Raw genomic sequence first — 27,995 nt, 5'->3', positions numbered from 1 at the left:
TCACAAGTACACCTTTTCATAACAGACATCCTATACATCACATTGGCCTTGCAATGTAAGTAAACACATTTTTTTTAATGCCATTGACATCTCAAAGAATAACCCAAAGTACTTTGTCAATTGAATATATATTGATTGCACATTAACAATTGAAAAACAGTGCAAAAACGTTTGCCTTCCAAGTTATTTGAAGTCTCAGTCAATCAGAGACATTATTATTAAAAGGAACAACTGATATTCTCTTAAAGGGGTTTACTGGATCAACTTCAGAAGACAGCGAGTTGTGCTGTTTACACACGATATGACGGCTGTTAGTACAAGGAAGGATCAATGGATGTTGCTTTGGGTTACAGGGAATTTAGGACACGAGTCATTTAATATGTTGGACAACAAAGATCTCTCCTGTGGCACCATGTCTGCTGAGCTAATAGACAGACACCATGCCAAGTTCTCCTAATCAATGCCCAAACATGCCTGCATACCTGAGCCTCAAAGTCTGCAACAAAACCAGTGGTTCTTTTTTTGGAAAACAAATCATTTGGTCCTGAACTCATACCCATTTACCAAACATTTAAGACAGAAATAATTGATCCAGTCATGCGTGACATAGAATAAAACGGTCACACATCAAACGGATTTGGTTTTTGGTCCTTATCAAGTCAACATTTCTATTCAAAAAAATACATTTTGAGGTGTCCAAAGTGAATAAGTGACTGCTACAGACCCTTTAGAAACACACGTTTTTTAATATTTCTACATTGATCCCCTTGGTAGAGCTCAGTGGACCTGCTTTAAGGTTCACTCAACCTGCATATTGTATTTCCTACAACCTCCTCCTCCTCCTCCTTCAGGACAATGGGTGATGTTGCCAAAGGCTGAAAGGCATTTCACTTCCTCACATGTCCCTAGATGTTTATAGGTCGTTTACGAAAGGAGTACAAAAGCTGTTTTTCTGTGTCATCACCCAAAAATGATCTCTTGAAAGTGGGCACTGTTGTTGAATACAATTGAAAATGCATAAACAGATGGCCTGCTTACAGCTGCAGAAACATACGTCTGTCTGCTAAATGTACAGTGTGAAAGACAAAGGGCCACATAAATATACAGCAAAATGCATAACAACTTCATACAGCTGCAAAAACTCTATTGATATTAATTAGATCCCCTGTGCTCAAAAAGAAACAAAGAAAAACATAACAAAACATATGAACACAAAGAAATGGAGCGATTATATTACATCTGTCATCGAGCAGCAACTACACGGTACATTCATCATCCCCTTAAAGATCTATCCGGTCCGGGCCTGTATGTTTCAAGCACTTCAGAGAAAGAAATCACGGTCTACAAGTCTTCAGAGCGACACAATGTTCCTTCTTTTCAGTATCAACACTCATCCATGTCCAGTGGGATTTGGCAGAGCTACCAAGCTTAACAAAAATGTTTTGTATAAAGAGATTTACTGAATTAAATGGTCTGATTCTTCCCCCCCCCCCCTGCAATGCAACCATGCTGCTCCATTCAAAAAACGTATAGGTTGTTGCAGTTGACCGTTTGCTATCCACCATCAGTGAACAGTGACTGTCCTTTGAAATTGCATTGTGCTGAAGAAAGAAAGTGTGTTTTTCTGCATTTAATATGTGCACAAAAGCAGAAGTGTAGAGACTGGGTTCAGTTAACTGTGCTAACAGATGTATGGGCCACCTAGTGCATAATGAAGAACCCTTTTTACAAGATTCCCGTTTGAAAACAAGTCAGCTTGAAACTTTAAAATAGGCAGTAAGAGACGGTGTTTTCAACCAACGCAAGGAGCTAGCGTTAGCTTAATTAGCTATCTAGCTAAATCCGATTAAATCTGCAAGTGACATATTTTAACCATATATCCTCCACCGTTATCTTGGTCAACTGTATATGAGCTTATTGCATGAAAGGAAAAGTACAAGAAACTAAGGGGGCCTGGGGTTAACTAAGGGTCAATTTGTGTAACAAGGACAATGCAACGGAACAAAAAAAAAAACTAATTTGGGTTGTTCACGACTGATTGAATTAATTTCACCTGAAAGCTAAATAAAGATAATCAATGATATCCCTGCCACTAAACATGGTTAAACAACATGTTGACGTTTTCTTCTTCATTGTTGGAAGGTGGCAAATATGGCTGCTTCAAAAGCTAAATGAGGACACATGCACAGAATAAACACATAGGTCATCATAGACTTATGATGCTTGATGTTATGGCTAAATGGAGGCATGCCCAGTCCATTTAGCCACAGCAGCAGGATTCATTCCTTGATACTTTTGTTTTGGTTGATTTGTGGTTTTAAAAAAAAGATAAAAAAAGGAGCTTATTGTACACCCACACAGCTGAAGCTATTTTTGTTGTTCTTCCTCCTAATGTTAATCGTCATTCTCTATCGGAACAGAGTAGCACATACATATCTCATGTCCCCTTCTCTGAGATACAACACGTTTTACATCCTAGTCCAACTTCCAATGTGATTCCTAGCAGTGATTCTGAGGTGGTTGAGAAATACAGGCCCTGGTCGTTGGAGCTTCTTCAGGCCAGAGGGAGACCCTGTCAGCCGGGGCCTGTTGGGGCCAGACTCCTGCCCTCCAGGAGATAGTCCTCCACCCCCCTGTGGTGGTCCTGTGGGTCCCATTGACTCTCCTTTGCTAATCAGAGTCCAGGAATTGCTCAGCAGCAATGTCCATGGCTACAGAGGCCTTGATAGAGCTCCCCGCAGAGCCAGAGTCCACAAACATTTGGGGTATGTCGTTCCCAAAGTAGATCTTGCTGTTGGAGGCGATGGCCTTGTACTTCATCAGCTGCAGGTACTCTGGTGTTAATTTCACCTGGGAGAGAGAGAGAGAGAGAGGAAGATCATTTAAACTATGAAAGAACAGTCTGGGCTTTGCATTTCCCATTTGTGCTGACTGATGATGTGAAGTGTCATTGTTTTACCGTATTGGATTCAGCAGCTTTCTGCGCTGTATAGAACTCTGCATCTGCCCTGGCTTTCTGCCGGGCCAGGAAAGCGCCGTCTATAAATCACAAACAAATACTGTCAAGACTCAGTAGTGGGAGGTCCAATCCCATCCCATCTAAACAGCTGGTTCCAAGACCCCAACAGCAGAGCAATACCCACAACAAATACGTTTTTTTAAACGTTTTCCAAGCATTTATTGACAGCGTGGAGACTGAGAGAGACAGAGATGAAATGGGTTAGAGTGGGGAATGACATGCAGAGAATGACCCGGTCCAGATTCGAACCCGGGTCTGCTGTGACGAGGACTGAGCCTCTATGGGGTGGGGGGAGAGGGGGTTTTAACCACTACACCACAAGCACCACCCAGAGATAAACATTTCTGATTGTACACAGCACAGCTGCTGGGAAAAACTGAAGTGACACACTCATACTCTACTTGACCTTAGAGTGTGCAACACAAACAAACTGCTGCTTGGTTCATTTTTACAGGATGAGACATTTTAACTCGTCTTAGCAGAAAAAGCAGCTGCGCAATACAAGGTCTGTGAATTTAGCACACCTAAAAAGCATTCAGAGATTATTCATGTTATCACATGCCTAAAAATAAGCTGTTGAAACAGCCTATTGAGAAGCAAGTCTTTTGAAAATTAGAATGCACATAAGTAAGGAACCGCCTGCCACAAAAACTAGATTCAGTACATGACTGTGACAACTACTCTTTATCCCAAACTATTCATACATGCATATTCATATACAGTATGTCCAGTCACAGACTACGCCTTTCTAGAATACAAATAATGGACATGGTGGACTGTAGCTCTGTACATACACTTTATTTAAGCGCTGCACAATTGTGAGGTACTTGTACTTACTTTCCAATTATTGCTCCATGAAAGAGGCAAATTTAAAACTTTTGATAATCGGCTAGTTACCTGCTACTTTTCACAATTAACATTTTAGACTATAGCCTTTACAAGCTTTAGTTTGATGCGTCCTTTCAGAGAGGCAGTGTCTGGTTCGGGCACTAACTTACTTCAAGCTAATTCCTGACTTCAGGTTTACATTATTTTGTACAGCATAGTTAACAAACCCCGCATGGTATAAGAATCCTCACAGCATGTGCATTTACTTTTGATACTCTAAGATTAATTCGCTGATAGTGCTTCTCTGCTTTCAGCCAGACAGAATGTGGGATGCAAGGACTGTTACCTGTAATGGAGTATTTTTACACTGTTTGTACTGGTATACTGACTGAACACAAACCTTCGATTTGAGAGATCCTTTTTTCCGTTTCCTTCTCCATGACTTTCTGTCCATACTTGATCTCTGCCACTTGGGCCACTTTCTCAGCCTCTGTAAAACACAGGAGCATCTTGTGTTTAAAGCATTTCTGCCAGGACAACAGACTGTCAGACTGTTTTTTGGGGTTTCTCTCTCACCTATTATAGCTTTGATGCGCTCTGTCTCCGCCTCCTTCTCCACAACCTTCTGTGTCTGTTGAGAGATCAGCAGCTTGGTCTTCTCGCTCTCCCTGCAAACACAAACAGACATTTTAACATTCAACACTCAACACGGTTGTTTTCGCTTTTGACACTGACTACATCTCTCCTTGGCAACCTGACTTTCCCATTAAAGCTATAGTGCGCAACTTTTTCATATAAATGAATGTCGGTCACATTCAAGCCTTCACCAAATGAGTTGACTCAAAGTTGATAGAGCCTATCAGCTCCACAAAAGTCGCTCTGTATTTCTCAGTATGGCAGTATTTACGAACTGGTTTCGCCCCCTGGAACTGGCTCAGGAGCTCAGAAAAATCCCAAGAAGCGCCCAAGAAATGTTTCAGTTGCTGATTCTATGCTAAGAAAAAAACGTTTATTATTATGAGTGTGGTGTAATTTTCCAGAAGAACTCCTCCAAACAACAAATATTCCCATGTTTATGAATTGGTAGCGTTCATGCCAACAACTTAAACTATTGTATATTTGGAGAGTTATGGACGATAAAATAGGTAATAGGCACCAAGTTGGATATATTGTAGCACACACATCAACTGGATTATCTAAACAGACGTAATTACATGCTACACAATGTTTATTGCATGTTACCTTGTTTTTGTGAATTCTTTAGTTTAAAAATGTATATAGCCTGCCATTATTTCGTAACATTAAAGTGCAATTAGTTCTAATTCATTCCCTTACTAAACTTGCACAACAGATGTACTGAAAGTGTGCAGAAGGGGATTAAACAGTCCATGATCAAATGTTTTGGGGACGCATGATAAAGTCACAGTCTGTAACATTGGGACTGGGCATAAGAACTCAAGAATCCCTGGTCCAAACATTGGTCGAGCATTTGGAACCTGTGTCATCATGGACACACGGACCCATAATGCTCTGCCTACGCACTAAATAATGGATAAACATCTCAGTGCATGCCATTGCCTCCTGGGAAGACATTCTATTACAACATTTACCACATCAAACGGTGGTCTAAAGGCTTCAAATTCCATTAATTGTGCAACCTGGGGCTTATAGCCTACGATCACATTTTAACTGTTGAGACCTGTTCACATTGCTGCACTCTGGTTATGTTTGCCACACCAATGCACAGACTATCCCACAGGCAACACTTTGTTTACACATGAACCGCTTACTATTAAGTGAAAGCAAAAGTATGCTTATCCAAAGTCTAACTCTTCATCACTGCCTTTTCAAATGACATTTTCAACAACTACAGTAAATAGCAGTTAAAATATGAAATCAACACATATCTGCAAAAACCTCTCTTGCAGTTGTTTTGCAGCACTACATTGAGATTAATTGAGATCAAACGGAGGTCTTTACTGTAAGTGATGTAACTGCCTCCTCAGATCTCAGCAGTGAAGTTGGTGAGTAACATGTTACCGCAGTGGCGGACTCAGACTGTTTGAAGGGCAGGGGCAAAAAAAATAAAAAGGGCACCATGTGGACACACAGTGGCGTTTGTAACCCGATGGTGTTTTGTTCCCCCAGCGGAGCCTTAAAGGCAGCGCTGCCTGGAAGGCCCATACAATTAAACGGGGGGTCTGGGGTTCCACCCCCAGAAATTTTTTTGCTTCTAAGACACTGTTTCCCGTAATTCTAGCGACTTTATAAACACTAAAATGAGTTGTTCACATCATTGTGCACTTTCACATTATAGCCTAAGAAGGGAGGATGCCTTGCTGCTTTCATCTTTACTAACATTTAAGTAAATTAGACTGGAGAAAAATCAATGTGCCACTACCATACAGTCTTTGACCGCTGACAGCCAGCTACGGAAATATTGAAGGAAGTTTTCCTTCACGTTGAGGTGATAGCTGACTATTATCGTCTCTCTTGCATGAAATGACCTACACTTGAATGAGGACCAGATCTTGACATTCAAAAAATGTATATACATTTTAAATGGATTATGCAAACTGAAAATATTAAGTTTTTCTAACTTGGCATCTAATTGCGCTTTTCCATTATGGGTACGGACATACTCTTAATCCGCTTTTTGCTTTGTTATCCAGTAGAGATTTAAGTACCACTCGATGTAGCTGTTTGTCATAGCGACGCCACATGAAAGCAACGCCTCTTTCGCATTCCCCGTTCGTCGACTACCAAAGAGAGGAACGTCTGCACTAGGGGTGTGCACCTGTACACGAGTAACCGTTTAGTAAATCATAACCGTTTAGGAAAAATCAATAAACGAAAACCGTTTAAAAAAAATCTTCAAATTTTAAATGTTCTTTTTTTCAAAGTTTTTAAATATGTTCTGGAGACACGCATTTATTGATTTTACATCACTAATAAACTACTTGGGGAGGATAAAAGCTAGTCTGCCCAATCTGTCTGTCCCTCGGCGTGAGTATGTGTATAATCGCAAACACACGCACACACACGGGGAGGCGCCGTTCTCGGGCTCGACTCACAGCCACGGAAGAGTGATGAAAGATAACCTAAAGATTAAAGTTACCCGGTTGACGTGAACTAAGCGCGTAAGTAGCCCGAACTTTATAACACCTGTTCAACCTGCATAAACGTGGACATGTAGAAAGCGATAGGCTATATTAATCAGGAAATTAATGAAGCGCGATAATGACGGCGCACATGACAGGCGAACGCGTATGTGTGTGTGTGCGCTCGCCTACAGGACGGCGGGCGCACGAGGACAATGACGTCACGGTTAACCGTGTACACGAAAAAAATTCCATCGTGTACACTGTTAGACATTTTTGTAAACGTTCACACCCCTAGTCTGCACCTCATTAGAGTACCGCAACATATCTTTTCGGTTTGCCGTATTCTTGCTCCAGAGGGCTCATCATCATCATTTAGGCCTATTGTATGGAGGCGCAACCTAGGGCACTCAATCATTTTTGTTCACATGTAAAGGGCAGCCAATAAGGCACTTTCTCTCATTTTCACCACCATAGAGGGCACTTTAGCAACACTTTTTCAACCATGGGGGCACCAGATGGGGAGAAGGACACTAGAAGGGCACTAGAAGGACCAGAAGGGCAGAAGGGCACTAGAAGGGCACTATCAGGGCACAAGAAGGACCAGACGGGCAGAAGGGCACTAGAAGGGCACTATCAGGGCACAAGAAGGACCAGACGGGCAGAAGGGCACTATCAGGGCACAAGAAGGACCAGACGGGCAGAAGGGCACTAGAAGGGCACTATCAGGGCACAAGAAGGACCAGACGGGCAGAAGGGCACTAGAACGGCCAGACGGGCAGAAGGGCACTAGAACGGCCAGACGGGCAGAAGGGCACTATCAGGGTACTAGAAGGGCACCAGACGGGCAGAAGGGGACTATAAGGGCACTCATTAAGGCACGTCATCGAATTTTCTTGTTCTAGAGGGCACATCATCATCATTTATTGTATGAAGGGGCATCCTAGAGGGCACCCAATCATGTTTTTCACGTGAAAAGTGCAGCAAATAAGGCATTTCCTCTCGTTTTCACCACTCTTGAGGGCACTTTAGCGCGCTTTTTCAACCATTGAGCCACAAGGGGGGCGGTCGGTGGAGCTGGGGACATTGTGCACATCTGACTTGAACACTTCCCACAGTGTCTCTGACGCCTTAGGATCATACAGCCACTTACTGGAAGTCCTCAATCTCCTCCCCTCACCACAGGCTCTGTGACTAAGCTCATTCTGTTGATTCATGAACATGAGATGCTCATAGAGTGACATGAAACAAAACTTGGCAGGAGCAGTTGGGTGAACGTGGGTGGAAATAAACCAACACACAACACAGAGGGTCAGGAACTAGCATTCCATTAGAAAAAAAAAAAACACTCACATGAGCTCATAGTTCCTGCGAATGCTCTCTGGGATCACAGGTTTCGTGACACGGACAGCCTGTAAAGCAATGGAGGACAGACACGCAAGAGACACAGAGGAATAAGTTAGTGAGCAGATAAAAACAGCATGACTTTAAAAGGAGGTTTTTTTAATCACCAGAGGGAGTTGTCATGAGAAGTAGTGGAGGAGTCCTGACACAAAGACAGCGCTGTTCAAAGACCCACTTCTGCACTGCAACATTATTGGTTTCTCAGAAAGAACTACAAATGTTATTTTTTTTTAACTGCTTTCTATAGATTTACGGGAAACAGGGCCAGAGTATTAAAGCCCAGTGGAGCATTTTTACGCTCTGGAATGAGATGTGTATATCTCTGTGGGTTTGAAGGATTGGGGTTGGGGGGGGGGGGGGGGGGTTCAGGCTCCTTTAAAAGTCAGCCATTATGTTGTCCTTTATTGAGCTTTCGTGAAAAGATGGCTTGTGTTGTTATTTGAAACGCTCCAGGAAGAGGGGCTTTAAAGAGGCTGTAAAAAAAAAAAAATCAACATATGGCTGACTGCAAACGGTAAAAAGTCTTTAGTTATCAGTGACTGTGTACACAGTGGTTCATTAGGCTGACATTACAGTTATAACTTCAATACTTGAGTCCAGTCCAAGCAAGGACATAGTTTCAGTTTCCCTACAAGGAAACTAACACGGTAACAAACGTAGAAAACTTGGCTCTCAAGTGGAAAAGAATAAATGCAGTCAGTCAGTCAGTCCAGTCCATCTGGATCTGATCAGAAATTATCTCAAAACAATAAATTATCTTGGGAGGTAAAAAATAATTTGATCCTGGGGCTTAGACAAAATCGGTTTGAAATAATGTTATTATTTTTTTTAAATGTATTTGTCTATTAAAACTCAAATAAAAATATGAATCATAAAATAAATAAATCTATTTGTCTAACCAATTTCCATTTTGCCGACTCATCTCGTTCTTCAGTGTGTAAGTAACTACATTTCCCAGAGTACATCTGATCAAAGCCCAGAGATGTTCCCAGACCTGTTGATTTTAGTCAGATGTCTGTTTATGAGAATATAGACAAAGCTTCTGTCACAACAGAACACACCGATTGCAGCAAGGCCCCCCTTACTAAGAACATGTCTTTGCCTGTATAGTGTGCATTCTGGTCTACTGAGAATTCTGTGGGTGCAGAAGAGTGTATCTTGGTCTCTGCTTTGATCCCTGAGAGATGTTGTAATTTCTCAGACGCACTGACTTTTTCCAAACCCTTGTTTCACTGTACAGCTGAGAAACATGGTGGCTCTATGAGGAAGGCCTGGCTTTCTGGTAGATGAGATAAGATGTAATTGGAAGCTCGAAAAAACTAGAAAGTAAACCTTTAAGCTGGTTACACACAAAGTAAATATGTGGATATGGATATGTCCATACACCCTCTCTCAATGTAAGCTCACATAAACTACTTTTACAAAGAAATACAAACATACATCGAATGCCAAAAACAGTTGGGGGCAATCTCATGGCTACAAGTGCGGACCACAAACCACAAAGCCCTTAGTTTACTGTAATGAAGGCATAGAAATATACAAAAGGTCTCAAAACAGTCTTTAAAAACACAAAGAACATGGCCAATGGCTAATTTAAAAAAAGGAGCCCAGGGATTGTATTCAAATCATTATTAGACTGGTCTTAACACATGATCTTAACAACGTAGCTTTGCCAGCTGTAGTTCTGGCCTAAGTGGAGCCAATATATTCTTGCTCTTGGCTGCTGGACTTGACTTCATCTGGACCCTGTATGGCGGTCTCACTGTACCTGTATGATAAGTCCAGGCGCCATGGATGTTAGGTCCTCTTGTAGTGTCAACTTCAGGTTTTCATCGATTTGGTCTGAGTAAGAAAGAGATACAAGGTGAGTGGGTGAGCTGATGAGAATACACATTTTAAAAAACTCAGCAAATACTTAGTTTCATCTTTTGACTGCAAATAGACAGAGGATGAATTCAAATTCAAATCACACAGACATATTTCGAGTGGAACTTCAGATGAAAAGACAAGTGCAAAGACACTACAGCTGTGTTCAATTCAGAAGTCAAATCCCTGGTATCAGACAATAACTGCTTCAAAGTACAGTGTGTTCCCAGCACACGGATATATAACTCAATTCAATTCTTGCTACTTGTGGTCTGCTTTTCTTTTTTACACATATGAAAGTAATAGAAATAAGCACATTGAGCCATTTCTTCAGGATCACTTTAAGTACAGGTTTTAAATTAAATTCAGTGCCTGATTGAAATAACAATAGACCATCTGTACTTCAACACGGTTCCCTTTCACTCTCTCACACATAGCTCAAGAGACTTTCAGTGTACTTACTGGAAACAAACACTTTACTCCTCTTATAAGGATGATGCATGTGTTTACTCCAATGTTTCACTATTAGGCTGGGTCCATGTTGTGTGGACTGCGGTCAGGCATACAGGCTGTAACATTCACGTGTGTGTGTGGGCTCACTGAAGCAAAGTGTGCAAGGAAACTGCTTAAAGTAAGTCCATATGCACAGCAGTTGTTGGCATAGCAGGGTGCTCGCCAACTAATGAGCCAAGCCATAACTATGGGGTGTTTAGAACTCTCATCTGTGGGCCGACTACATGCTCTTTATGTAGATGTAGGAAAAGCTGAGAGCGAGGATATAACATTACTGGGTGCCACAGATGTGTGCAGTCCAACACACTTACCAAACAGGCCGATGTAGACCTCCTGCAGTGAGTGGACGCTGCAGAACTGGTTGAGCTCGTGGTGAACCTTGTTGAATATCAAAGCTTTGTCGTAGTCGGCCGTGAAGTTGCGAACTATGTCGTACACTGCAGAGAGGGGAAACAGGTCAGGAAAGGAGAGCGGACACAGAGCGCACACACGTATATATGGGAAGGGGCAAGCTGCAACAAATGAGCAAAGTCTAATGCTGTGGTTCTCAAACTTTTCATGTCAAGGGGGGGGAGAGGGGGGGGGAGTATTTCCCAACAAAATAGTAAAGAAAGGGGCAAATTTAGTAGAATAACATCACCTTTATCAACATTCCTTTTAGGGCGGCACAATCTATCGAAAATCTATCGTAATAGTGATATCAACATTCGAGGTATATGTATCGCAAAGATTGCTTTAACTGCAATTAATGGTAGTGTAAGAGCCATTTGTGGGTATCTATATGTTGTCATGTCATGTGTTGTCCACCTGGTGTCACTGCCCTATTGCCTGGGGCACAGGTATAAAAGGTGCGTCACTTGATCGTTTGTTTGTTGTTTGACCCCGGAAGGGCTCACGGTTTTTGACCGCTAGAAGCTGACAGTTGTTATCACTGAGGAACTAACAAACGTATTCCGTCATAGACATTATAAATGTCCATGTATTCCTAATCACATGTACCGTAATTGGTGTCAAAATAAACGGTCTGCACCGGAGATGATCGCTTGGTTCAGTCATTGTTTTAACAACCACAACTAGGCTACAAACATTGAGACACACAGCGCGTCAACCAGTCACCCGGGAGTCAACCACACGGAGCACACTCCACACATATTGGATGTGGCTCCTATACTTGTCAAAAACCTGCCGTTTATTCAAACTAGCCGTTGGATCTTCAGAAAACCCTCGGCAAGTAAGTGAACTATGCAGAGGCGGCACAAGGACTTGGAAAGCTACTGGTAGCTTAGCGCAGCAGCGGCTATTGTACCTTTTTGGAGGACGTTTTCGGGCTGCGGATGGATCGGGAAGCTGTCAGGACTTCGGTGGAGGGTGTCTGGAGGCTGCGGGATTTCGAGGAGTATCGCTGGCGGGAGCTGTCAGGGCTGCGACTGCATCATCGGGTCTAACCAGCGTACACAAGCTACTGGACGGCGCCCAACGCAACATTAAAGTGCAGGTACGTGTAGCGCTACACTGGCCATTTAAAATGTGTGCACACATGCCCGGGCTTTAAATCCAATGCATTGGTGACAACTGACGTGACGGTAGACTTTGCATTGACTTGACTTTGCGTCGCGAACTATTGAACTGATTTGTGACTGTTGTTCATCATGGAGGGAAACGCAGCATCAGACATTGTAAACGGGACTGGCAAAATGCCAACTGCTAAAAAAGCAAGCAGTATTACTGGCGGTGCTGAAACACTGCCATCCAAGCGGGTAGTTAAACTTACAGCAAAGGCGCTTGTGGGTAAACTAGACAGTTTACAAAAAGAAAGAGTAAACAAATTAAATCAAGCAGGTGTGATAAGAAAAACAATGCAAGGTTTAATGTTTAATAATGATGAAAATGAGGTAAAAAATGCTCTTGACAAACTTATAAAGGTGTGTAATGAGGCTAAATTCAGCCATGATTCCTTGTTAACCCTTTTGCCAGCTGAAGAAAAAGCAAAGCATGAAACGTGGTTTGAAGCAAAAATGCTGTCAAATAATGCATCTATTGCTGAGGCTAAACAGTGGGGCTTACGCAATGGTCATTTCAATTTACATTCTGGTCATGTGGAGGAGGATGTCTGTCCTGATGACAGTATTTCTAATGTGGGTAGCAAACAGTCCAGTCAAAGGAGCCACCGCAGTGGTAGGTCAAGCACTGCATCCACTGGCCGTATGATAGCCGAGGCCGAGACAGCTGCACTTCTTGCTCGCCAAGCTGTCCTCAAAGAAAAACATGCTTTGGAGGAACAGCAACAACTGCTCAAAAGCAAAATGGAGGAACAGCAACAACAGCTCAAAAGGAAAATGGAGGAGCAGCAACAACAGCTCAAAAGCAAGATGGAGGAGCTTGACTTGGAATCCGACCTTGCTGCATCTAATGCAAAGTTGGCAGTACTGCAGGCATGGGAAACAAAAAGTTCTTCTTCCAAAGGCTCAGATGGAATGAATTCATATTTTGCAAAGGGAAAAGGGAAAGAGGACTCTGTCATTGTCCTAAATCCCATGGCGAAGGAGTATACGCCTACATACAGGCCTGTACAACAAATTCATTGGGCACAATCATCAGTACCACCCGACAAATCAACAGCAATGGACGTGCGGCCAAAACAACCTGTGCAATTGTTAGGAAACATCATGGCAACATCACAGCATGCACAGCGCCAGCCTACAGTTGCTCAGTCAAATAACGAACCAAAACAATATGGTAGTCATCCAAATCCGTCCGACGACATAATTCATATCATGCACAAGCAAAATGAAATAACTGCTGCTCTGGTGCAACAACAGCACTACTTGTCTCTACCACCGAGAGATATTCCCACCTTTGAAGGACACCCTCTCACATACAGGTCATTCATAAAGGCATTCGAGCAAGGAGTGGAAGGAAAGGCAAGCAAAGCCGATTGCCTATATTACCTGGAGCAATATACCAGAGGACAACCGCGAGAGTTGGTGCGTAGCTGCCAGCATATGGATCCTGAGAGCGGCTATGGAGTGGCAAAGGGTCTCCTACAAGAACACTTTGGCAACCACTATACGATTGCAACTGCTTATATGGAGAAAGCATTGGCCTGGCAATCAATTAAACCTGAAGATGTGGACGCGCTCCAAGCCTATTCATTGTTTTTGCGTGGTTGCTGCAACGCTATGGAGGAGCTCCAGTACTTACAGGAACTTGACATGCCAGTTAACATGAGGGCCATTATTTCCAAACTACCATTTAAAATGAGAGACCAGTGGAGAGCCAGAGCTCATGATGTAATGGAAAGAACAAACGACAGATCACACATCAAGGACCTAGTGTCGTTTGTTGAACGCCATGTCAGAATTCTGTCAGACCCATTGTTTGGGAACATACAGGACCCCGGTTTTGGAGCTGCAGGGCCAAAGACTTTCAACAGGTTTACTGCACAGCCCAGGAACAGAGCTAAGGAAAGTATTGTTGCCACCACCATAGCTTCTACAAACTTCACTGAAAAAATTAAAGAACAAGCAAAAATGGAGAAAGCTGGATGCCTCTGCTGTGCTCATGGGCATTCATTGGACGAGTGTAAGGAACTCAGTGGAAAAGGACATAAGGACAAAATTCAATTTTTGCGCGAAAAGGGAGTTTGCTTCGCATGTTTATGCGTGGGTCACATGAGCCGTGACTGTGAGAGGCGCATGAAATGTAAGATCTGTGGTCAAACTCACCCTACCTTGCTTCATATAAAAAGGCAACCAGCTCTGGACCAGCAAGAGGAACCTGCCAATGAACATCCCTCTGTGGTTACAACATGTGGACATACAGGGGCCGGTAGAGACCAGGGCGCTTTGTCTATCCTTCCTGTAAGGGTGAAAGCTTCAAAGGGAAATAAAATCATAACGACGTACGCCTTTCTGGATCCCGGCAGCTCAGGCACCTTTTGTTCCGAAGATCTGATGAAGAGACTGAATGCTGCGGGCAATAAAATCAGCTTCCTGTTACGCACAATGGGGCAAGAAACAGTTGAGACTGCTTACTGCTTAGCTGGGTTGGAGGTTGCTGGCCTTGACAACAGTGATTTCTATGCGCTTCCAGATGTTCTCACACAGGAGAAGATGCCAGTGACTGCAGATGACATAGTAACACAGGAAGATCTGTGTCAGTGGCCATACCTAGAGCAGGTGCACATCCCAAGCATCAAGGCAAATGTCGATCTACTGATTGGAACTAATGCTCCAAGGTTATTGGAACCATGGCAGGTTGTCAACAGCTGTGGGAATGGCCCATATGCGATTAGAACGGTGCTTGGATGGTCAGTAAATGGTCCACTAAATGGAAACTGTGGCACCATGGAGGGGAAAATTCCCTCTGCTACGGTTAACAGGATTGCGGTGCATAAACTGGAAGAAATGCTGGCTGCTCAGTACAACCATGACTTCAACGACAAGAATCTGGAGGATGAACAGATGTCAAGAGAAGACATGAGGTTCTTGGAAATTGTCAGCCATTCCGCAAAGCTGGTGGACGGGCATTACAGCCTGAAAATGCCTTTTAGGAAAGATCAGCCCATGCTCCCAAATAATTTATTGGTGGCCAAGCAAAGGATTTTGGGACTCAAGAGAAGATTTGAGAAGGATGAGCAGTTTCATCAGGAGTATGCAAGCTTCTTCTCCGATGTCATTGACAGAGGTTATGCAGAGAAAATACCTCAGCACCAGTTGCATTGTGAAGAAGGAAAGGTGTGGTATATCCCCCATCATGGTGTCTACCATCCGAGCAAAAAGACCCTGCGGGTGGTGTTTGACTGTGGTGCAACATTTAAAGGAAGATCATTAAACAACGAGCTCTTCCAGGGTCCCAACCTTACAAGCGGTCTGCTTGGAGTGCTCACTCGGTTCAGACAGGAGCCTGTAGCTGTGATGGGAGATATCCAGCAGATGTTTTATCAGGTAAATGTTGCAGAAACGGACAAAAACTACCTCCGTTTCTTGTGGTGGCCTGAGGGTGACCTGAACCAAGACATTGCAGAGCACCGGATGACGGTCCACCTGTTTGGGGCGGTTTCATCCCCCAGCTGCGCTTGCTACGCACTCAGGAAGACGGCAGAAGACAATCAGGCGTCATTCCCTGCTGATGTGATTAAGACAGTCAGGCAAAACTTCTATGTTGATGACTGCTTGAAAAGCACATCCTCAGAAGAAGAAGCCATTCAGGCAATTAAAGATCTTACAGCTCTCTGTCAAAAAGGAGGATTCAATCTGACTAAGTGGGTCAGTAACAGCAGGATGGTGCTGCGGACAGTGCCAGAGGAACACAGAGCAAAGGACTTAAAGGAATTGGACTTGGATAGAGACAATCTTCCCTTGGAGAAAGCCCTTGGTCTCCAATGGTGCATCGAGAGGGATTCCTTTCAGTTCAGGACGCTGGTGAAAAACGGTCCTGACACTAGACGTGGCATGCTGTCCATGCTTAGTTCAGTGTACGATCCTTTGGGGTTTATTGCACCAGTCACATTGCCTGGCAAAATCCTGTTGCAGGAGCTGTGCAGGAGAAACTGTGGATGGGATGACCGCTTACCTGGTGACATACTGCAGCAGTGGACTGAGTGGCTGGAAGAGCTTACCAGGTTGTCAGAATTTATTATCAGAAGGTGTATCAAGCCAAAAGAGTTTGGACAACCTACACTTGCCCAGCTGCATCACTTCTCCGATGCAAGTGAAGGAGGATACGGCATCGTTAGTTATGTAAGGTTGGAGAATTACAGGAACGAGGTTCACGTGGCATTCCTGCTTGGCAAAGCACGGGTTACACCAATAAAGCCGATCACCATTCCACGTTTGGAGCTTACTGCCGCAGTTCTTGCTGCTCGTGTGGACCGATTGTTGAGAGCGGAGCTGCAGCTCCAGTTGGAAGACTCGTGCTTCTGGACAGATAGTACTTCAGTATTGAAGTACATCAGGAATGAGGACCGGCGCTTTCATACTTTTGTAGCAAACAGAGTGACAACCATCAGAGACGCTACAAAGGTGTCACAGTGGAAGTATGTAAACACAAAAGATAACCCAGCCGACGAAGCGTCCAGAGGTATGAAAGTCGAAGATCTACTGACTCGCAGCAGGTGGATTGAAGGGCCCAGCTTTCTTTGGAAGCCAGAAAGGTATTGGCCTGAAAATATCATAGAAATCAGCATCCCACTGGACGATCCTGAAGTTAAGAAAGACTTCACTGTGAATGCTGTAATCGCCAAGGACTCAACTAATGCGACTGACCAACTAATTACATACTTCTCAGACTGGAGGAAGCTCAAGGTTGCAGTTGCCTGGTTCCTGAAGGTGCAAAAGACCCTCTTTAAATTAAGCCAAAGGAGAAAGGAGCTGCAGGCTCCTGATGCAAACAACCAACCCGCTCATGTACAGTTGGAGATGAGGAAGGCTAGAGGTGCAGTTGGGGATCAGAGCATAACGTTGGAGGATCTTGTGGAGGCAGAGATTGTGATTGTTCGCTTCGCTCAGCAGCAGCGGTTTAAGGCGGAAATTGATGCACTCTCATCAGGAAAGTCGGCAGTCCGCAAAGAAAGTTCTATTTACAAACTGGATCCGTGTCTGGAGGACGACCTGCTTCGAGTTGGAGGAAGGCTCAGTAGGGCAGCTCTGCCAGAAGAAGTCAAGCATCCGCTCATCCTCACTAAAGAACAGCATATTTCGACTCTTATTCTCAGGCATATCCACCAGCAAATGGGTCATAGTGGTAGAAACCACACACTATCCAAACTCAGGAGGAAATACTGGATCACAAAGGCTCCTTCAGCAATAAGAAAAGTCATAAATGATTGTTGGACATGCAGACTCCACGCTGCAAGAGCAGGTGAACAAAAAATGGCAGACCTGCCTTTGGAAAGGACTTTGCCTGACCTCCCTCCTTTCACAAGTGTTGGTGTAGACTTTTTTGGACCGATTGAGGTGAAGAGGGGAAGAAGCCTGTGTAAACGCTACGGGGTGATTTTTACCTGTTTGGCAAGTAGAGCTGTGCACCTGGAGGTTGCAAACTCGCTGGATACTGATGCGTGCATTAATGCTTTGCGGCGCTTCATAAGTAGAAGAGGCCAAGTTTCTCATATGCTGTCTGACAATGGTACCAATTTTGTTGGAGCAAATAGAGAACTGAAGGAGGCTCACGCTGCACTTAATCATGACCAGATTCAAAGATCTCTCATTCCAGCAGGAGTGGACTGGAAATTCAATCCTCCAGGAGCATCTCATTTTGGCGGAATTTGGGAGCGCATGATTCGTACAATAAGGCGTGTTCTCAAATCTGTGTTGCACCAACAGCAATTGGACGACGACGGCCTCCACACGGTTCTCTGTGAGGTTGAGGCCATAGTAAATGACCGGCCCATCACCCAGATGTCCGAGGATCCCAATGATCTTGAACCTCTCACACCAAACCATATCCTCCTCATGAAAGGCAAACCTGCATTACCACCTGGGCTGTTCGTGAAACAAGACCTGTATACAAGGAAAAGGTGGAGACAGGTCCAGTATATATCTGATCTGTTTTGGAAACGGTGGGTTCAAGAGTACCTCCCTCTGCTGCAAGAACGGCAAAAATGGAACAGAGAAAAAAGAAGTCTTGTGCCAGGGGACATTGTTGTAGTCATGGATTCGACTGCCCCTCGTGGCTCTTGGCTGCTCGGACGAGTGGTCGAGACCTTTCCCGACAAAAACAAGTTTGTACGGTCGGTTCGTCTTAAGACGAAGTTTAACACTGTGGTAAGACCAGTGACCAAACTGTGTCTGTTAAACGCTGCTCAAGATATCTGATGATAATGCAGTAATGCATAATGGCTCTTTGTTTAGTTTGAATTGTTAGTTCCATCCGTCACTAGCAATTAGGGGCCGGAATGTAAGAGCCATTTGTGGGTATCTATATGTTGTCATGTCATGTGTTGTCCACCTGGTGTCACTGCCCTATTGCCTGGGGCACAGGTATAAAAGGTGCGTCACTTGATCGTTTGTTTGTTGTTTGACCCCGGAAGGGCTCACGGTTTTTGACCGCTAGAAGCTGACAGTTGTTATCACTGAGGAACTAACAAACGTATTCCGTCATAGACATTATAAATGTCCATGTATTCCTAATCACATGTACCGTAATTGGTGTCAAAATAAACGGTCTGCACCGGAGATGATCGCTTGGTTCAGTCATTGTTTTAACAACCACAACTAGGCTACAAACATTGAGACACACAGCGCGTCAACCAGTCACCCGGGAGTCAACCACACGGAGCACACTCCACACATATTGGATGTGGCTCCTATAGGTAGTCTATTTCACGTGCCATTTGGGGCAGTCAGATGTAAACTACCAGAAAATGTTTTAAAGCATGAAGATATTTTGTATAAGTGATCCATAGCAATGAAACCATGTTTTTGGAATAGAAATAAAGCATTTCATTTTTTCCAAGTGATATTGTCATCGCAATATTGAACAATGTTTTTCACTTATAGCAAGAGATCCTGATATCGTGCAGCCCAAATTCCTTTCACATTTCTTTCAGTAATGTTTCGCGAAAAAAATAAAAATTAAATCTACTTCAACAAACCACTTTTTTTGTCCCCACACATACACCTATCTTTTGTTAGGATTGTGTGTGAGACGTGGAGTACAGAACAGAGGGAAGCAAAAGCAAATCGTAATAAATTACCATCTCAACGCGGGATACGTTCGATAAAGAAAAGAACAGAGGAGAGGTGTCACTTTGCACACTATTGCATTGCTGATACGCTCCAATGCCTAGCAAGGTTCACATTACAAATCTTGCAAGTAACGCTTGTTTTTCTTACTTTGTACATTCTTTGACGCAATGCCGATGTGACCATATTGCTATGTTTTGTTTATACCTGTCGTGTCACGGTTGCTATTATACATGCACAAATCTGAGATAGGAAGGAAGTGAGATGGCTCACTCCTTAGCTACTTCCATCATCACCTTTAAAAAAAATGATGTTATAAAAACACTGCTTGACGTTTGTGGCCTGATGAACACTGATGGATTTACCTGCGTGTGGAAGCAGAAAGTTCACCACTTCTATGCGGTCAAAGTAAATCATCACTCCTCCGCTGAAAGAAAACAAAAAACACAACATGAAGTATTTGAAGATAACGGGGACCGTGTTTTTCAGTCTAGGTGGTGCCAGAAGGCTCAGATGTGGTGTAATACTCTACACACAATGTATTATGTGGGAGTGTGGAGGGCACAAGATGGATGCTCGGTGTTATAACTCTGAGAAAGCACATCTGATTCTACTGAGACCAATCAAAACAGAAGACCTACCTCGTGCCGCATGGTACGTTCTTCACCTCATCCGTCTGAATCGTCGTCTGCGAAACGAAAACAAAGAAAAGGTATAATTAAATGAATTTTTCAGGTTGTCAGCAACACATAAATGTCTTTCTGACGCCATTGTAAAAATTCCCTGGCACACAGTGTTAGCACTGGAATAAATCCATCAACGCAGTGTGAAATCGGAGCATTTAATGTGAAATTGAAGGCACCTGGACTAGAGTTGTGCATACGGTATGAACACACTTACAGGAAGGCCGGCTCAGTATCAGCAGAAAATGTAAGGATCTGGAACAACGTCTCTATATGTCAACTCAAACTGCATGATGTAACCTCTACCAAAAGGTGGATCATATTTCAAACAGTGTTAATTTCGTTGACTAAGACTATGACGAAAAATATTCGTCTACGAACCTTTTTCACGGACATAAACTAAATAAAAACTAAATAAAAAGGCAGATAAGATGACGAAGACTGAGACGAATATAACTGACACTATAGTCTACGAATAGAAACGAGACGAAACTGTTAGGGCGGGACGAATGGAGAAGAGATCCAATCAGAACTACTCTTTTTGTGGGACAAGTTGTGAAGAAATCCAATCAGTGCAAAGCAGCGAATGCAACCCTGTGTCGGTGAAAATCGACGGGAGACCTCGTCAGTGTAAGCGGGTGGAGTGAGCAGCTGTGCAGAAAAACTGCGGTTTGATGGACAAAAATGATAGTCAGGGATATCCTTCCCGTTAACGTTGTCTAGGGGAACGGCTAAGTTCCGCGATATGTTTGTAGTAGGCTATGTCTCGAGCTTGAATAGAGCCATGTCCCCAAACTGACTGCGCAACTATATAGGAAATTAACTGTGAAACTGCCGCCTCCCTCCGTTAGTTTCTGTTTTCACTCGAGTAAGTTACAAACAACTCCGACGCATGGACAGCGTTCAATTAAAACCTCTAATTTTATTATCAAAAAGGCTTTGATGCAAAAGAAGTCCGAACACACACAGCGGCAGCAGTGTTGCTTGAAGGAAAGCGCAGTTACTCAGTTTTATCAGCACCTTACTGCGTGCTGCTGCTGCCCAGGGGTGGCCTTAACGATCTCGGGGCCCGTTTCAAGACCAAGTGTGGGGCCCCCCACTTTTTTTTTAAATATTTTCTTTATTTAAATTTTTTTATAAATAATGCTTGTGCATGCTCCCCGCAAAAAGAAAAAAGATTGTGGAATCCAGTTGGTTCATAGACAGATCATGAGATAATGGGCCCCCGGGCACAGGCTCTTAAAGCCCCCCCCTCCCTCCTATCCAGTCAGGTACACTGATTTTATGTGAGATTATTACGAATGAAATAGAATACATGTTTTGTATTACAACCATTAAATCTGTGTCTGTATTGCATATTCAAAACTTAATACCATTCAATGAAGTCTTAGTCGACTAAGTCCGCTGTAGATTTAGTCAACTAAAATCTGTTTATATTTAGTAGACTAAGACTAGACTAAGACTAAAAGATTTCAGATGACTAGAATAGGACTAAGACTAAATGGTGTGATATTCAAAAGACTAAGACTAAATCTCAATTTGCTGCCAAAATTAACACTGATTTCAAACGCCTTGTTATTTCACTTCTTCAAACAGCAGAGGAGCGCATATGTTCAGACGTTTTATGATATTCAATCTTTCTGAATTGTAATTTTCTTTTCTCCACGGTTGAGATCAGCCAGGACTTAGATGGTGTCTCATTCCCTATACACCACAAGCCAAGATCAGGTTCCACTAGTCTGGTGGCCAGAAGATATGCCATTTCTAATAATATAGGCTCTTGAAGAAACAACATCCAGCTCCCAGCAGCAGCTCTGACCATGCAATCAAATCTGGAAGAACATTCAAATTTCTTACATATTCTAGGATATTTCTAAAGAAGGTTAAACGGTCACAAGACTGCTCTATCAATGGGATTCCTGTCTGCATATGCTATGTTATAGTCCTGCAGTCCTCCTTTAAAGGTTGTGTAAATTTTAATAAGAGTCTTTTGCAAAAGTATCACACACTACTTCAACACATGTCTTTGGTAAACCCGGGCAGTCCATTACAGAAAATCAATCATAACAAACTATGAACAGGTACAACAGCAGCTAAAGGCAGGCAGACACTACACAACTTTCAACGTCGTAGGATCACTGTACAGTCCACCCTACACAACTGTCTGCCTGGTAATCGTGCGTCTCTGTGGTTTGCATACTATATGACTGATCCGCTAAAGGGCAAGGGGTCACACATTGCAATATCTTTCACCAGGACGCATCTCTGACAAGGCTGTCTCCTCTACAAACTATGTTTTATAAAGAAAACCCATGCAACAGATGACACGGCAAACAAGTACCGGTACCATGCGTGAGAATGCAGGGGACAGATTGTATTTTTCTTCTAACCATTGATGACCGGAAAAAAAACAAGTAGTTTGGGCAAAAAACAACGAAGACAAAAATGTTTGTGCTTTGTTTTTGTAACAAATAGTGCGCTCTCATTTGCTGCAGATAGTCGCTGCTCTCATTGCCAGTCACAACCCTTTTCATGGTTGCTTGATGTCTGTTGGACGAAAGCGATGCGCTGGTGAGTGTGTTGATCATGTATGGAAAGTCCTTGTAGCGTGAACATAGGCTCAAGAGGATGAATCTGAATATAAGCCCCCCCCCCTCATTGCATTAGGAATAAGAGTGGGCATCAGCATTTAGGATTTTAGAATACATAAATATAATGCATTTCACTTGACTCACCTGGACAGACTTGTAGTTGGTGATGAATGGACACATAAGATGGAAACCCGGGCCGCTGGTGGCGGTCAGGAGAGCACCTCCCCTGACACACACACACACACACACACACACACACACACACACACACACACACACACACACACACACACACACACACACACACACACACACTTCATCATTAGCTTATGCAAGGCATCAGGGTTGAAGATTAAGGAATGTTCCCACTTCCCAGGCGCCTTTCTTCTGACATTATAGAATCAATCTTCACTGGTGGATGACAGAACCATGACCCGTATGAGAACACAGTCTGTGGCACCTCATCGTTTGTGCAAAGAGTTCCAGTGAAGCGGGCAGAAGCCGATTGTATCTGGTCTGTTATGAAAACGCTGTTATGCATGTTTCTGCAAGAGATTTGGACTTTAAATGATCAGCGCCTAAAGACAGTATACAGGCGCAGAACCACACCTGGATAGCTTGGCAAAGTAAAATGCCCAGGAATTTACATTTAGAAATGTTAAGTTGCTTAGGGCAAACACCTTTAGAGCAGATGTTCTCTTCTTCATCTTAACAGTTTTACAACAGAGCAGTTTAACAACACTAATGTCTCAGGTGCATAAAACTAAAACACCACAATGTGTGCTGCGGTCTCACCTGTAGTAAACTCCAGTGTGTCCCTCATCGATCTTGTGCACGGCGGCCAACAGCGCTGCTCCTCCCAGGGCAGCAATGATAGCGACTATGGCCCCCCACTGTGCCATGCTGGAAGGCAGACAGACAGGGACGACAGGGTGTGAAAATCAGCACATTAGGAACACAGTTTCTCTTTTGGCTTCTACACAATACAATAACCTGTCTTAATTACAACCAAATGCTCCCGACTACAAGTGCTAATAAACATTGTCTGTCTGTCTGTCTATCCAGCCAGCCAGCAGGTGTAGTCTTGCAGTAACACATCCAGGGCGGCTTCTTGCTCACTGGTTTGCCTCCTCTCGGCTCAGGCTTAAGACAGGCATCAGATTGGACCCGGTGACCTTGTGGCACTTAAAGAGGATTAGAGCTAAAGTGTGAAATAACGTTGTCACCTCTCATCATATATATAATATAAATCTGCCAGTGCCATCTGCACTCACTTATATATGCTCTGCTTGGCTGTAGCTAGTTACCACTGACAGATTGGGCCGTGGTGGAGCTGTCACATCTTTCTTAGTAAGGATTTGCAAGAAGACACAATCGTGTGACCCTGCTGGCTCAACACAGGCTTAGTCATACTGTTTATACAGCAGTGTTTATACATTCCCTCCTGTATGTTAGAACCTATTTAAATGTACATTTCACTTTATTGTACTCCCGAGTCTGACTATTCAGACATTGCAAGCATTTCTTTTGAAGCTGTTCATGCTGGAGGCTATACTTCATTTCCGAATAAATAAACAAAGATGCATTTAAATGAAGTCCAAGAATCTACCAGGAAACTACACGCTAATGTGTGGCTGTGTCCCACATGCACATACCATCTGCTAACTGTACCGTATGGCATTTAACGATGAGCTATAATAACAGTGTTAAACATCTTGAACAAATAGAGTGTGAATGCTCAGCCTCAATAAAACCTTGCATCTTCGAAAAGTGGTGGATACAGCTTCCTCTCATACGGAAACGACTAGAGCATTTACGGCTGTTCAAAGTTCAAAGTTAATAGTCTGATAATTTAAACCAAATTTAAGGTAAAATACCTAAGCCGAAAGGAAGGAGTAACTCTAAACGTTTGCTTACAGTAGTAGAGTACTCATATCGTGAAAATATTGTGTGACTATTTAGAAAGCAAAGTGAAAATGCCCCCACAATTGAAGCGGGTTTGGTTGTAGAGGGCTTCGGTGCTAGCTCAGATAGCATGATGGAAGTTACTGTATAAACTGCTGCCTAAAAAGGCCTGTTAAAGTAACAGACAGATTCAGCGATACTTTCTCTTACCTTGACACATGTCACAACCACAGACTGTAGCCTATATAAAGGTCGCAAAGCTGACTACAATGAGGCTAACTGTTAGCGTCAAAGCACAACACAAGGCCACATTAAGCTCACCTTAACTAATATACAATATACAACGTGTCGTGTCTCTTTTTGACGCTCATTATACACGATACCAGGGACACCAGATCCTTTGTTTCAATACGTAGTAGAATGTCTTACCTGAAATGTGAAGAGGGCAGAAACAACAGATAAAAAGCAGGCACTTAAAACACCTGCTACACTCTTCTTCCTTTTCTTCTTCGTTTGGTTTGGACTGTGCAGCATCCACATTGTTACATCAGCGCCCCCTGGTGGTAGCTCAACCAAACGCTTCTCTCGTTTGCATGTTTCCCTTTTTCCAAGCCACAAGCAAATTGTTGTTCTTTGTTGCAAACATTGGATGTTTGTTTTTCTAGTGTGGAGGTTTAGAAGCTTGGGAGGGAAGTATTACATAATAAAAAAACTTGAATTTTACTATATTATAGCGTCAATGATTTTGACAGAAAGTGACTTTGACAACAAGCGTTTTTTTTCTTCCGAATGCTGACTCCACCTTTAAAGTGACCATTTCTATTGTGTGCACAATCACAATTGGGCCTACTATTATGATAAACAACGTCGGATTCAGGTTAAATTTTTTTTTTTTAAAAACACAACCAGATATAGTCCATGAGCCAGGGCCCCAAATATGGGCCATCGGTATCATCTGCCCAGTACTGAATCTGTCTGACAAACACAGAGGTCACATGACTCCTTTAAAACAGAAATATGACACATTTTCTCACAAGTTCCGCTGAAACAGTATGCTTTCTTTTATTATTTATTATGTCACTGATTTATTTGTTTTTTTTTTAAATAATGACTTCAGAAAGATTGTATTGTATTGCCAATAAGGGTTTTACACCAACAAGGAATTTGTCTTGGTGAATAAGGTGCACATTGAGACAATAAACAATGAACAAGGCCTATAGGCCTAACACAATACTGTATGTTGTGTTATATACAGTATTATATACGTTATAACAAGCAGAGACTTTGCTCTCATTATAAAGTGCCATGCATTTCCTCGACCTGATATGATGAACTTTCCTCTCTGTCAGTAAAGAAGTGAAAGTCCACTTGAAATATAGTTCACACACGTTCCTAAATGTCACCAGCAGATGGCGACAGAGACCGGGTCTGAGTCCTCTACCTAGTTCTCATGAGGAAAGTGAAGGAAAGGCCAATACATTATCCTCCTGCTACCTCAGCCTGCCATGTTTTTTTAACATCTAGACACTTTTCACTGCCATCTTGCAGCACATGTTTATCAAAATTGTCAATTAACTTCAACTGGCTGTTGGCAAAAGGGAAAAACACAACGTTTGACATTTATGAAAGAAAACTGGGCTACAATTGACCAATTACAAAGGGTAATCTCAAAAAGTCAATTGAATTCATCTTCAATCAGCAACAAGCCCGCTGGAAGGGACACGCAGCTAAGGGTCTTGACATTCAAATGGCTGTGGCGCTTTATTTTTAGACGTCGGGCCCCCTTGAGAAATTTACTAAAGGACCAGAGAGCTAACCCCAAGGTGCTGCAGTGGCAACTCTGCGCTGTGCATTTTAAACAGTGGAGGGGTGGAGGGGTAGGGGAACAACAGAGCCAGGGAAAAGAAGTTTGTCAGAGTTCATTAAGTATCAAGGGAACATCGCTGGAACTGGCAGCGTAAGCCGCGCCGGGGCCCTAGTGCCATTAATCACGACTGACAAGAAACCAGGGGCCGAGGGAGGAGGAGGTGGTGGTGGTGGTGGGGAGGGAGGGAAGGAGGGCAGCACTGCCAAGAGACTCTGGTAGTGATTATAAAACTGGGTCCAAGCAGTGCCGAGCCAGGGGGTGTTGAAGGTAAAAACACACCGCTGCCATTGCCAAGCGTGTGTGGAGTTCAGGTGCCTTCACACAGATCACACTCACATAATCACAGAGAGAGACTGAGGAGACGTAGGCCTATGTGAAGCTCCGCGGGCTTTGACTACATGACAGGGTAATTGGAGAAAAGAGTGGAATGAATATTTTTGGTTGGAGAAGAGAAGGATAGTGTGGTGTGTAGAGGGGGGCTGCATCTCTCCCTTTGTGTGTTTCAGCCCCATTTATAAGAGCCCAGCCTGTGGCTTTAATAGCATGCAGGAGGGAGAGAGTGGAAGTGTCTCCCATATATCTCTGTCGGGCCCTGCCTTATTTTCTCTCTCTCTCCCCGCGCCCCTAGAAGTCTCGCCACACTGCTGCTGCTGCCACCCTGGAAGGAGAAACAAATGGGAGAGAGAGAGAGAGAGAGAGAGAGAGAGAGAGAGAGAGAGAGAGAGAGGAGAGCCCGTGACTCGTGAAGATGGAGGCCTCTGTTAAGTGCTGTGCTTGAAAGCCCGTCCGGCCTCATTAGCTGTCAGTTGTAACAATACTGAGCTGGCAGCGAAGACTGCTCCCAGTCTCGGTGCCATAAATCACAGGCTGACAGGGCCCTGACAGGGCTGGGAACCAGCACACATGCAAGACTTGCTGCTTTGCCTTTTTTCTGTCTCTCTCTGCTGTTCCCCTTTTCTTTCTCTTCTCTCCCTCTTTTTCCACCACAGCTCATTCTTTTTTCTCTCTTCATTTTTTCATTGTCGCACTAATTCTTCTCTTTCTTTGTCAGCACAGCTCCCTTTCTTTTCTGATTCTCTGTCTTTTATCCGTCTCTCTGCCTCTCTTTCACACACACCTACAGCACATTGCAGCATGTCAGCACACTGCACATGACACGTGCTTTCTTGTGCGTCTCATACAGAAGTGTGTGTGACTGGAAGAGTCTTGAAAAGGCTGTGATTCTTTGATGGATGAGATGTGTTCACTGGATCTGCATGTGTATGTGCACATACAATAATAACATATGGACCGTATATTGTTTAGGTTTTACAAGATTGGTAACAATTGAACCTTGACATGTAATTACTGATTTGTTTTTGGGACACTTGGCAGGAACAATTTCAACATTGAAGTTTCATCACTTCTGCTATTTGATATGGTAAACTTGATAACAATCGGTGGCTTATTACAAACCTGGCAGGTACAGAGGAGAATTGTCATTCTATTGGAGTCTAATTTCTGGCCATCTGGTGAACCTTAGGAATAATAT

The 27,995-nt window shown here is 43.4% G+C and overlaps 1 protein-coding gene across 1 annotated transcript; it reads right to left on the bottom strand.

The window, feature by feature from the left end:
• Positions 1–50: 50 nt before the first annotated feature.
• On the bottom strand, positions 51–25,109 carry erlin2 (ER lipid raft associated 2). The gene is made up of 12 exons (XM_080045980.1): positions 25,027–25,109; positions 23,488–23,595; positions 22,837–22,918; positions 20,060–20,106; positions 19,784–19,845; positions 11,043–11,168; positions 10,121–10,194; positions 8,302–8,360; positions 4,424–4,515; positions 4,248–4,337; positions 2,960–3,039; positions 51–2,850 (listed from the first exon to the last, which is right to left on the bottom strand). The coding sequence occupies exons 2-12, from the start codon at positions 23,592–23,594 to the stop codon at positions 2,671–2,673; spliced, it is 999 nt and encodes a 332-aa protein (XP_079902106.1). The 5' UTR covers position 23,595; positions 25,027–25,109; the 3' UTR covers positions 51–2,670.
• Positions 25,110–27,995: the final 2,886 nt, after the last annotated feature.

The sequence above is a fragment of the Ammodytes marinus genome (assembly GCF_949987685.1).
Source record: "Ammodytes marinus genome assembly, chromosome: 2".
Lineage (NCBI taxonomy): Eukaryota > Metazoa > Chordata > Actinopteri > Uranoscopiformes > Ammodytidae > Ammodytes > Ammodytes marinus.
Note: the sequence above shows the minus strand (reverse complement) of the source record. Positions and strands in the feature narration are given on the sequence as shown.